Genomic DNA, 13,370 nt, shown 5'->3' with positions numbered 1-13,370 from the left:
TGCCTACCTAAAAGCATTAAGTATGTAATTTTTTAATAAATTACTATTAAGATGGGCAAGCCAGGTGCCAAGTACTACATTCTGAATTGTTGTGAATTAAAAACAAAAGTAGGCTAAAATAGCCTGGCACAAATCAGTACTTTTAGTCTAAATTTTGCAATATACTTCTTAGTTCACAACAATCATTGTTTAAACAAATAACTGTTAAATTGACTCAGTAGAACCAAAACAACTTCAATGTCACGTGGGTTTGATATATATATCATGCCCATGCAGTCTAACTGCTTAATTCTCTACCTTTCATGAGCTAAATCACTATGTTTATGTAGCATTACACCCCTTCTGCATGTGACCAACACACATTCTCCCTATACATTTCCTGTATAGCTATATCTAATGTCTAAACTACCCGTATTGCACAGTCTGTTTAATTAAGACATTTTTATCTTCTTCTCTGTTAATAGCTTGCTAAAGCCTGAAGAAGCCTCCTCTAAAGTTCAATTAACAGAGCAGGAGATAAACAATTCTAAAGTGAACACACTGTGCGGACTGAAAATTAAGCCATTTATTCATATTGGCTGTGTGACTCAAAACCAGGGAAGTTGTGGCTATGGCATACTAATGAAGTTACATCTCTGAAAGCAATAGAAAATATCTAATTTCAGTGTGTGCATAGTTTCATATTGAAAGTGGTCATGATGCTTGGAGTAATCTATTAAAGGGACACTCATGCTACATACCTAATCCCTTTGGACTATAAATATTGTTTTCTCCAAAAGCATTTTATTAAAAGAAACTGGATTAAAAAGAAGAAAAAAAAAGCCTCTACCAGCTGTTGATATTAACAATGCTCAATGTCTGCCTTTTATCAACACGCATAGAAACAAACCCAATCTACAGAATGATTGTCAAAAATATAATGATGAAAAATCTTAGCACCCATGGAAACTGTGCGAATATGAATATATACGGGGAATGTAACATGGTATATATTGATAGAATTATATAAACCCACTGGCTTTGAGTACGAGCTCTGTTGCCTGCTGCTGTAGACGTTCCCGAGCAGCTGCTAGATCACATTCCATATCTTTGTGTTTGCTTAGTAAGGACATCTCCTCCTGCTTCACACTTTCCAGCTGTTTTTGAAGAACCTAGGGGGACATGTAAAATTCATGAAATTTACACCATCACACTGTCAAGAAGGGAAAACTTTGCAAGCTACAGAATAGTTATGGAATACAAACAGTATCATAAGATACATGGGGTTTTATTTATTGTGTTGCAAAGAGCCTAACAACAACCTAGTTCCAGTTGCAAATTTATGTCAGCAGCAGAATTTAAATAGCTGTTACAGAATACAATTTTAATATTCACTTCAGCATTACAAAGCAATTCACTTTATGATTCAAGCTTTCTAAAATAGTATTACCTACTTTTATATGAACTATGAATTGACTGTACAAAACAATTCATAAATAAATGAACAAATGAATAAATACACACAACAACCAACAACTGTGTAAATAACGCAACAAGCCTTACTGCAGCATGAATGGTCCATGTGGGAAGATGGTGTGAAAAAAGGAATACAAACTTAACCATGTTCCCACTTGAATGCTTGTTCTACTTACTGACGTCTTGTTTGGTACCATGTTATAACTTATCCTTTGAATTTATTTTCATAGTTACATAGCTGAAAAGAGACTTGCGTCCATCAAGTTCAGCCTTCCTCACATTTGTATTTTGCGGTTGATCCAAAAGAAGGCAAAAAACCCGGTTTGAAGCACTTCCAATTTTCCAACAAACTAGGAAAAAAACATTTTCTTGACCCCAGAACAGCAGTCAGATTTATCCTTGGATCAAGCAGCTATTACCCTTCATTGAAAAATTATATCCTTGAATATTATGTTTTTGCAAGCATGCATCTAGTTGCTGTTTGAACATCTGTATGGACTCTGATAAAACCACTTCTTCAGGCAGAGAATTCCACATCTTTATTGTTCTTACAGTAAAAAAATCTTTCCTTTGCCTTAGACAAAATCTTCTTTCTTCCAGTCTAAACACATGACCTATGTCAAGTCCGGTTTGTAAATAGATTTCCACACAATGGTTTGTATTGGCCCCAAATATATTTGTATAATGTTATCATATCCCCTCTCAGGCAACGTTTTTCTAAACTAAAGAGGTTTACATTTGTTAGCCTTTCTTCATAGCTGATATATTTAATTCCTTTTATTAATTTTGTAGCCCGCCTCTGCACTTTTTCTAGTGCCATATATCCTTCTTTAGAACAGGTGCCCAAAATTGCACAAAATATTCAATATGTGGTCTTACCAGTGATTTATAAAGAGGCAAAATGATATTCTCATCCCGAGAATGAATGCCCTTTTTCATGCATGACAATACCTTACTGGCCTTAGCCACTGCTGATCGACATTGCACATTGTTGCATAGGTTGTTGTCTATAGCAATCCCTAAGTTCTTTTGTGTGTTGTAATCCCTAATTCACTTCTATTAAGGGTATACGTTGCTTGTGCATTCTTTACGCCAAAGTGCATAACTTTGCATTTTTTTTTAATTCTTTATTTTTGCAGTGTATCATTATGTATACAATTTCAAGTAAACATTGTAAAGTATAAAGTAAGATAATGCAATGGTGATGTAGAATTATTAAAAAATCTTATTGTATTTATATTGAATTGCTGCTCTAACTCTGTATTAACCTGATACTGTGACAAATCCTCCATTTTGTCCTCATAACCTGACTTCTTCATATAAAAACTACATTACATGACAGTATTTCTCAGCACATCTAATACAATAGACAAGGACTGTATTCTCCATAAGGATATGACTAACCCAGGAACTGTTGAATTTCCCCTAACTCGCAACATAATATAATTTAAAGGCCATGAGAACACAGTAGTAATGAAATGTTCTATTCATAAGAGACCTTGCACCTAACCACGAGATTTGACATCACCGACCGAGTAAAATGACGCTCAAGACCCCTTGTCCCCCACCCGTGTCCGAAAAAGTACCACCTCTTGGTGGGTGGACACGGAACTAACCACTTAGCTGTTGATCCAATTAATTATATTGATAGGTGGACACTAACCCAGACACTTAACAATTAATCCAATTAATGATGTTTATTCACTGATATCTTGATAATCAATGATGACGAAAATGTCTCTTAAAAGGGCCTGCGCGCCCGCTGATTCTGCACTTGCCAATAAATTTCCTCGAAGTTATTTTAACCTGAACTCCGTGTGTCAGACTGAATTACTTCAGCGTATATACGCAATTCAATTCTCTTTAATTTGGACAGGAACAGATAGACACTTAAACATTTTGGTTTACTGAAAAAGTACCATAACAACTTTGGCGCCCGAACAGGGACTCCGGGCTATGTCTGGCCGGTGAGCCGTCCTAAGGAAGACAAGGGTGGACGGAGGAATCCAGGGGGAAGGAAAGGGAGACTGATCACCTCCAGTTACACGGTAGAGACTTCTGCAGAGCCACCGGTACGTTCCGGCCCCTTTGATTGACCCGTCCACGTGTCTGTGACTGCTTCCCGGGAGGACATCAAAGACAGGTAATATCTTGCCCGGAGTCTTATTACCCATTTGTTACCTGCATTTAGTCTATCTGTTGCCTGGGTGTGTCTAGTTTGGTTGCCCGGGCTGAATGTTTATTTGTTTCCCCTTTTTGGGATAAAGGGGGGTGGTGGACCAGTGGTAGTTTGCTTGAGGGTCCTGTGTTTGTCTGTTTTCCCCTTTTTGGGATAAAGGGGGGGTGGACCCGGGGGATTTGCCTGGAGTCCTGTTGCCTGTTTTACTCCTTTTAGGAGCCACGTGTTTGTGGCTGTAGGGAAAAAGGGGGGTTGACCTGTGGATGTGTTCCTGGGGGTCTTCTTTGCCTGTTTACTTCTTTTAGGAGCCTCGTGGCTGTGGCTGTAAGGAAAAAGAAGTTTGTGGAATTGTGGGATCTGTGTAGAATCATAGTTTCCTGTGATCCAATTTTGTGTCACTTTGATAGCCTAGCTAGCTTCACTGTGCGCTTTCGGACCATCCAGCTCTAGTTGAGTTGGGGACGTCCTGACCCGGACCATCCAGCTCTAGTTGAGTTGGGGACGTCCTGACCCGGACCCTTCGGCTCTAGTTGAGTTGAAGGTCCACTGATTATTTTAACTGTGATAGGAGACTTAGCCTTGTGGCAGGGGACTCAGTTTCCTGGGGGGATTCAGGCAGGCATTGCTTGTTTTCCGCATCACGTGGTAGTGAGACTTATAGAGTGGGTTTTATAAGGGCACTACGGGAGTGAGGGTGGCGTGGCCACTTTAAGTGGACTGCTGTAACGAGGGAGGCTAGAAAGGATTTCGGACCGGTGTTAGCTGTTATCCTTGGCCGCTGGTAGTGAGACTTGAGGAAGTCATTCTCCGAGCGGGGACACTACGAGGTTGAGAAAGGTGACTTTGGAGTAAGCACATGTAGAAGGAAAGGGATTACTGTTGATTTCATTTGAACTGTGATGCATGCACTGTATTTCAACTGTACTGTTGTCTTGTTTGTTTAATGTGGAGTCATTTAAACTCCTGTATCTGTCTCTAAGGATTTTCCTTCCCTTACTCTTTACCTTTTCTACACTTCCTGTACTATTGTACTATCCACTCCCATTCCTCTTAATAGAGAAGTGATTGGTCACACACTTCTCACCTCGCTCCAATCCGTGTCTACCACCCCGGGTAGGCGGATTCAGTGACTAGTCTACGTTTTGGGAAGACGCACTTGAGAAAGACCCACGATTCTCAGGTGGCAGTCGAGCATTGTAGACGTTCCGGTTCAATTTTCCTTATCTTTCCCTATATCTGGGACGCTGGTGTAGGGGAGAAGGGATCATGGGGCAGGATTTAGGTAAGCCCAGTAAGGGCTGGTTAGCATGTGATTTAGTTGATGACAGAGAGGGTGAGGAGATGGTTAAAGGTGTTGAAAAGATTGCAAAAGTTTGTAAAATAGCTGTGCCGACATGTGGTAGATTACAACCAGAAAGTTGGCGTAGATTGTTGATGGAAAAGAAAGGCAAGCTTGCAAATTATAATTTATTAAAAACAGCTGAAGCATGGTACAGAGTAGCAAAGGCTATTCAGCAAGAAGGTTGGGTTGAGGAAGAAATAATTCACAAGGGTGTGAAATTGTTTGTGTACCATAATAATTGTGTTGCTGGGGCTCTTCCTCAGCCAGCGCCCCAAAATGGCGCCCGGGGGATGTCTATCCCAAAGGTCCAGTCAGCAATGGGAGATTGCCAGCTGACTATGTATCCCACTCCCAATCCTCCCAATCCCCGTCCCGTCACCTCTCCCGTTTGCCCGGTCCTAAATTCTGATGGATCCTACTTTTCCCCTTCTCCCTCCCTAACATTCCCATCATCCTCATCCATCCCCAAGCCGCCTTCTGAGTCTAATGCTAACATCTCATCTGCCATTCCTTCCTCACACTTTGTCTCCGTAGATAATCCTACCCTCCCATCTGCATCTGCCCAGTTCACTAACCCCTCCTCTCCTGCCACTGTCAATCTTGCTGATCCCACTCCGGCTCCTCCTCCTTCAGGCACCTTTACTGACTCTTCCCCACCCTCTCCCTCGCCCGCCCCGACCACAGCCCAGTTTCCCACCCCCTCTGCTAATCCCTCCCCAACCTCACTGCCCACTCCAGGTTCCGCCCCAACTCCCACCCAAATGGCCTGGCCATACCCCTTCCCATACCCCTATCCTCACTGGCCATACCCCTTTCCCCAAGCCACTCCCCAGGTTCCGGTCATGCCCAGTCCGGTTCAGTCTGCCCCGGATGTGCCCACATCCAACATGGCCGCCACGTCTTCCCTTAACCCCAATGCAACTTCCTTCCCTGCCTCCAATGTGGCGGCCCCCAGCCATTCAGCACCCCTGATGCCGGTGCTTCCCGGTGATTACCGGTCCCAAGATTATGACCCAATGGCAACTCCCGCCTCCGGAGCTCCCTCCTATCCCCCGGCCCTGTCTCCTCAGGTGATCCCCTCACGCAGAAGGTCCCAGATAATAGAGCTAGATGAGGGAGAGGATGACAGGCTGTCCCAGGTTTCAATGGAGGCTGCGAGAGCCCACCGTTCTATTGAAGATCCCTTCGGCCATCAGGGTCGGGGAGAACAGGCCCCTCCTAAATATGTCGCTTTTAACCCCACACAAGCTAGTGCTTTAATGAAATCTCTCCCTGACCCAGAGAAACAGCCTATGCCTTTTTACCGAGGGATAGTTCAGATACAAAAGACTTATTCCGCCGCCTGGCGTGACCTACTGAGCATTTGTGCTATTAAAGCAGGGGATGCATATTGGCCCAGCATGGCCCGCCACCTCAGTACAGATCTGCTTACAAGTGATGTTGATTATCCCTCCGGAGTAACTTTTTGCAATCAATTAAGAGATTGGGCTAAGGATAAACTTGCAGATCAAGCTGCTGGCCTTACTGATGTTGTGCAAGACAAAGGAGAATCAGTGGAAAGGTTTCATGCAAGATTATATCAAATGTTTACAGATTTGGGATTTGATCTCACTGACAAAATTCATTCACAAATGCTATCAGGTGCGTTTGTCCAAGGTGTTAAAGATTCCATACGCAAGGGAATCATTGCTGCACGCCCTGAATACAAGGTTGTTCCCCTAGATACGTTACTCCTAGTTGCTAGAGGTTTGGAATCTGCCCAAACCCCCAGAAGACCCAATTCAGCTCCTCTCATGGTGGCCCGTGCCACCCCCATCACCCCTGGCACCATGGGTGTCAAGTTAGAGGACGTAACATGTTTTAATTGTGGGGCTAAGGGACACTACAGAAGTGACTGTCCAGAACCCAAAAGGGAACCGGGGGAGCCCAAAAAGTTTCCTACAGGGGAGCCCAAAAAGTTTCCCAAGCCTGCCCCGGCCCCTAAGACCATGAAAACGGTTCCAATTGTTGAGGAACCAGATGATGATTAGGAAATTGGCAAACCTGTGTCATTAACCCCTGTCATGGCAGTGTTTACAGGGGATAAGGGGGGGGGGGGCACTTGCCACAGTAACTTTACCCATTGAAGGCCAACCTACCACATTTCTTATTGACACAGGCGCAGCCCGAAGTGTTCTCAGAGAACAAGACCTGCCAGACCCATCTTTCTTGTCAAGTATTGATGTCTCCTGTGTTGGAGTGGATGGCCAACCGAGACACAGTCCTCTAACAACCCCTCTGCGGGTTGGCACAAGCTTACTTGCTCGTTTTGTAGTTTCCTCCACATGCCCAATTAACCTGTTAGGCGCTGATGTCCTTTCACGCCTGCAGGCGTCTATAACCTTCACTCCAGATGGACAGGTAGAAATGTCTACACCTCTATCTGTTTCTGACACTTCAGCCCTGTGCTCCATACCTTTGATGCTGCAATTAGATATATCCAATGAGCAAGCAGTAGAACCTAGGTCCAATTTCCCAGATGAGTTAAAAACTCAGGTGCCTGCTAAGTTATGGTCCTCAGGCCCAGAGGATATAGGTCATCTAAATGTCCCACCTGTGGTGGTTAAGCTTATCCCAGGAGCTAAGTTACCAAGGAAACCACAATATCCTCTAAAACCAGCACAGGCTGCAGCCATTTCTATTCACATCAAAGCGCTCCTGGAAAAGGGTGCTTTAGTGGAGTGTAAATCAGAATGTAATACTCCATTATTTCCTGTGAAAAAGAAGACTCTAAAAGGTGAGCCAGTAAAGTACAGGATGGTTCAGGATCTCCGTGCAGTCAATGAAGCCACTGTCCTGGACACCCCTCTTGTACCAAACCCCCATACCCTGCTCTCTGGCGTCCCACCTTCTGCAAAATATTTCACAGTTATTGATCTAGCTAATGCCTTTTTCAGTGTTCCACTAGATCCATCCTGTCAATACCTGTTCGCCTTCACCCATGAAATGCAACAATATACATGGACTGTCATGCCCCAAGGGGCACAAAATTCTCCAAGTCAATTTGCCAAAGCCATGTGTACTATTCTTGACCCATGGCAAGCTGAACACCCAGAAGTTGTTTTACTCCAGTATGTGGATGATTTGTTGCTCTGTGGAGATGATATACCCACTACTGAAAAATGTTCAATCAGTCTGCTTTGCTATTTGGCAGAACAAGGATGTAAAGCTTCGCTTCTCAAGCTGCAATTCTGTCAACCCTCTGTGATTTTCCTTGGACATTGCCTATCTCAAGGTACCAGACATCTCACTCGGGACCGAGTCAGAACAATTCTGGACATTCAACCCCCAAGGACTTCAAAATCTCTTCATGCCTTCTTAGGCCTCATTTCCTACTGCAGAGCATGGATCCCAGAGGCCTCTCTGCTTATGCAACCTCTCTACGATGCACTCAAGTCAGATCCATTCGGCCTGACCAACGAAGCTCTGGACAATTTCAAATCTCTTAAGCGTGCCATTGCCTCTGCTCCTGCCTTGGGCCTACCTGATTACTCCAAACCTTTCAAATTATTTGTCTCTGAAAGACAAGGCCACGCAACAGGAGTTCTCACCCAAACTAATGACTTAAGAGGCCGCCAGAGGCCTATTGGATATTTCTCATGTCAACTGGACATTGTGGCCAGAGGGACCCCTTCCTGTCTCAGGGCTGTTTTTGCTGCAAGAGAGCTCATAGAAAGAACCTCAGACCTGGTCCTTGGCCACCCCCTGGTTGTTTTGGCCCCTCATGACATTTCTGCCATCATCAACCAAGTCCAGCTCAAGCACGTGTCTCCAGCCAGACACCTACGCCTCCAGTGCCATCTTCTTCTACCTGACAACATTTCCATCCAAAGATGTCAAGTTCTTAACCCATCCACTCTTCTTCCACTCCCTGAGGGGGGTATCTATTATGGATTTATCACAGATGAAACCTACATTTACCTGCTTTGTGGATGTATCAAGAAAGTCATGCATCCACATTTGACATTTTATGAAGATGAAAAGCCTCTCTGTGAAGGCCCAGATTACGCCTTCTGTACCATGTGGTACAAACCAGACATTACTCCCGAGCCTTGCTATGAAGATGAGCTCTACCATTGGACTGATGTTAAGCTCACTGCTCAAGATTTCTATTGTGACTCTGAAGGCAATAGCATGGTCTTGGTCCAATTACCTCAACAACTTAACTACCTTTACCGCCATTGGGATACTGCTATCCCACATATTCCTGTTACCAAATTGAAGACAAAGTCATGGAATGATCTTGGGCCCATGGCAAAGTTATGGGCCACCATGGATGAAGAACAGCTACAGGAAAATGGTATTGTCAAATACCCAACAACTGACCTTCTGGAAGCATGGCCACGCCACTTCCTAGAAAAAGAATTTAAAGACCTAGTTATAACAAATGACTATGACCCAGAAACTCCTCATGACTGTTTCGAACAGATGAAAATGGAAACAGTACACTTACCAACTGTGCATGAGAATCCATTACCGGATCCGGATTTTACTCTGTTTGTGGACGGTTCAAGGTATGCTGATGAAGAAGGAAAATACCATACAGGATATGCCGTAACCACAACAGGGGAAGTTCTCAAGTCATCACCTCTACCGCCAGCAATGTCTGCGCAAGAAGCTGAATTGCAAGCCCTGACTTCAGCATGCAAGATTTCCAAGGGAAAGCGTGCCAACATCTATACAGATTCAAGATATGCTCTGGGTGTAGCACATGACTTCGGCCTCATTTGGAAGACAAGAGGATTTCTTACCACTGCCGGTACACCAGTCAAACACAGCTCTGCAATCAAGGAACTAATGGATGCCCTCCTACTCCCTGAAGAAGTGGCCGTTTTGAAAGTAAAGGCACATGGGAAATTGGATTCAGATGAAGCAAAGGGCAACCATTTGGCCGATCAGGCTGCTAAGCAAGCAGCCAGAGATTTGCAGGAAGTGGATGAAGAAGTGTCCGGTCAAGAAGAAGAAATTCCTATCTTTACCTTACAAACTCTTCCTACTGACCTAAGAATTCTACGAGAACAACAGGCTATAATTACCCCTGAAGAAATCCAGAAATGGAAGAAGAAAGGAGCTGTCCTAAAGGACGGAATTTACTACAACAATTCTAAATTTTGCCTTCCAAGAAGCTTATACCCAGCAGTTGTCCAATGGGCCCATGGGCCTGCACATCTGTCAAAAGACCTAATGGCCGCCCTCATTCAAAAATATTATGAAGCACCTGGAATCACAACCCTGATCAACAGCTTCTGCAGGGCCTGTGTCATTTGTGCAAAATGTAATCCAGGAAGACCAATCAAGGTGCCTGCAAAGCACCTAGCAAAACCCATGTACCCATTCCAGAGAATTCAAATTGATCATATCCAAATGCCCAAGAGTGGGTCTCATGAATATGCACTAGTAATGGTGGATATGTTCTCAGGCTGGCCAGAAGCCTACCCTGTAGCCAATATCACTGCAAAAACAACCGCAAGACGCCTACTTACAGACATTGTATGTAGATTTGGACTTCCAGAAGTCATTGAAAGTGATCAAGGCCCAGCCTTTACAGCAACAGTGACTAAAGAAATTTGGACTGCTCTGGGAGTGACCCTAGCCTTCCACACCCCTTACCACCCACAAAGTAGTGGTAAAGTAGAGCGCATGAATGGCACTCTAAAAGCCAGAATGTTAAAAATGTCACAAGAAACAAAAATGCCCTGGCCAGAAAGTCTGTCAATAGCTTTGTTCAGCGTTAGGCACACACCTAGAGGGAAACACTCGTTATCCCCATATGAAATTCTATTTGGGACAGCACCCAGGCTAGGTTGTTATTATCCACAGCAGTTACAGCTTCAATCAGATGTTTTAGTAGACTATGTAACTGAACTTGCAAGTGCCTTGAACAAAATACATGCCCAAGTTTTCTCTTCAATTCCAGATCCTGATCTGAACACAGGTACCCATAACCTGCTTCCCGGAGATTGGGTTCTGGTTAAGAAGTTCGTGCGGAAAAGCTCCCTGGAACCAAGATTTGACGGGCCATTCCAAGTTCTCCTGATCACCGCAACTTCCGTCAAATTGGCCGGCAGGCCACATTGGATCCACGCTTCCCACTGCAAGAAGTCTCCTGCCCCAGAGGAAGCAGATACCGCACAACCATGTACCTCTGGTACATTGTCTCCTTAATTAGTTTAATTAAGGCCCAGCAAGTAGCCATCACTAAAGATGCTAGTGGGTACACCTTCTGGTATAATTCATCATGTACCCGTGTGGCTACCTATACCTTTGATTATTGTGACATCGTAGAATGCCCATTCACTACAACACAAATCCAGAATATCTATAGAGATATCCCTCATGTAAAAGATCCATATGTTTGTGTAGTTGACAAACAATGGGGGCATGATTGTGGCCATTGGGGGGCGGCGGGATGGAATGCCGGGCCTTCCTGGGGCTACAAGCCAAAAAGTGCCTTATCTATAGTAGATGATCATGGTAGGTCCCTCCTTCAAAGAATGACTCTGAGAAAGCCTGGAGGAGGCACACCAATGAAATTAATTCTTAATGTTGAGCATCCAAGCCCAACAGATGCAGACCAGTATGTATTGGGAATGTACTGGAAAAAGGGTTCCTATACTAAATTAGGGCATTTCTACCTTAAAGATATGTGTAATTCCCCTGAGTGGCGAGGAGCTACTCATATGGTCACAAACCCATTAAAACCACACATCCAGTCCTTTAAGGACATGATGGCCATTGCTAACCCCACCTTTGAAGATACTATGGCCGCTGAAACAGGTTTTAATGATGTTAACCTATGGTTAGAATGGATGAAATATAATGCCAACAAACATAACCGAACCGCATGCTATGTGTGTGGTGGTGCCCGGCCTCATCTGGGCACTGTACCTTTAACCCTGCCAGTAAATGAAGAAAATTGCATTTTAAGTCTTTTTGCCTACCAATATAATTTCAACAGGTCTCAATGTCAAGCATGGACAGCGGAGTATCCTCTTATAGCCAAAAATGTAAGACCTCCTCATGGTGTTACCGTATATAAAGGTAATTACACTTGCTATGTCAAACATGATGGGATTGGTAAATTTGTGGGTAACTTTCCCGCAGGTTATTGTACTATATACAGAACTGTTCCTGTACGTTTGCTGCAGCAGCACACTAGGTCACTGGGAGATATTTACTGGTTGTGTGGGGATTTACAGTTAAGATCCAGAATGGACACAGAGTGGTGGGGGGAGTGTACATTGGCCAAGGCCATTATGCCTATACACATTATTTCTGACACACACACCAACACCCATGAGTCCAGCCACACTAAGGCCAAGCGTGAAGCCCCAGTAAAAGGAAGTTTTGACCCTCACATTTACATTGATGCCATTGGGGTGCCTAGGGGGGTACCCAATGAATTTAAAGCAAGAGATGAAGTTGCTGCAGGATTTGAATCAATTTTTACCATAGTTACTGCAAACAAGAACTTAAATTGGATAAACTACATTTATTACAATCAACAGCGTTTCGTTAATTACACCAGAGATGCCCTCCAGGGATTAGCCGAACAATTGCAGGCAACATCCCAAATGGCCTTCCAAAATAGAATAGCCCTGGATATGATCCTAGCCGAAAAAGGAGGGGTATGTAAAATTTTGCCCGACACCATGACATGTTGTACCTACATCCCAGAAAACACAGGTCCTAATGGTAAAGTTACATTAGCCATAGCAAAATTAAATGACCTCTCAGAAGAATTAAAAAGGAATTCTGGGATAAAAGATCCCTGGGACAGATGGTTTGGTTGGATGACGGGTTGGAAAAAGGCTTTAATGCATATTGGTATGGCAATATTAATTTCTCTTTTTATCTTTGCTCTTCTCTTTTGTTGTGTCTTCCCCTGCCTGAGGAAAGCTCTCACGAAGACTATTGACCAAGCGGCACCCACTTTCACACTACTTGATGTTGATGACCAAGATTTCCAGGATCTCAACTCACCCTGTTTGCCGCTGCAATCCATCCCTTTTGATGATAAAGTGCGAGAGTTCTAGGAAGGGACTAGATTAGGGACAGCATCTGTCGGTGAATGGTAAAGGCCCCATGTGGAGAAGTGGTGGGTTAGCTGCCATGGGATACCCTTGGGTGTGAAGTGTTCGAGAGCCATACTGACAGATGAGCTAGCCTAGTAGGGTCAGAAAATAGGGACAGACTTGCACTTTGCATTAACACCTAGCTAGCGGCCACGGGGTTTCTGTGCCTTTGGGCTAACACGTCTTCTGGTATTAACAAATAAAGTTTTTATCTCTTAGAATCTAACATTTCATAGGGGGGACTGATGTAGAATTATTAAAAAATCTTATTGTATTTATA

The 13,370-nt window shown here is 43.9% G+C and overlaps 1 protein-coding gene across 4 annotated transcripts in view; it reads right to left on the bottom strand.

Moving 5' to 3' along the window:
* The window catches only part of FAM184A (family with sequence similarity 184 member A), a 284,234-nt gene that overhangs the window by 97,032 nt on the left and 173,832 nt on the right, over positions 1-13,370 (bottom strand). For all 4 annotated transcript variants that reach the window (XM_063443471.1, XM_063443470.1, XM_063443473.1 and 1 more), the window contains one exon: positions 1,016-1,151. In XM_063443471.1, coding sequence (XP_063299541.1) covers positions 1,016-1,151 — 136 coding nt within the window. The remainder of the gene's footprint in view (positions 1-1,015; positions 1,152-13,370) is intronic.

The sequence above is a fragment of the Pelobates fuscus genome, chromosome 2 (assembly GCF_036172605.1).
Source record: "Pelobates fuscus isolate aPelFus1 chromosome 2, aPelFus1.pri, whole genome shotgun sequence".
Lineage (NCBI taxonomy): Eukaryota > Metazoa > Chordata > Amphibia > Anura > Pelobatidae > Pelobates > Pelobates fuscus.
The sequence above is the reverse complement of the archived record's forward strand: the minus strand, read 5'-3'. Positions and strand labels throughout refer to the sequence as shown.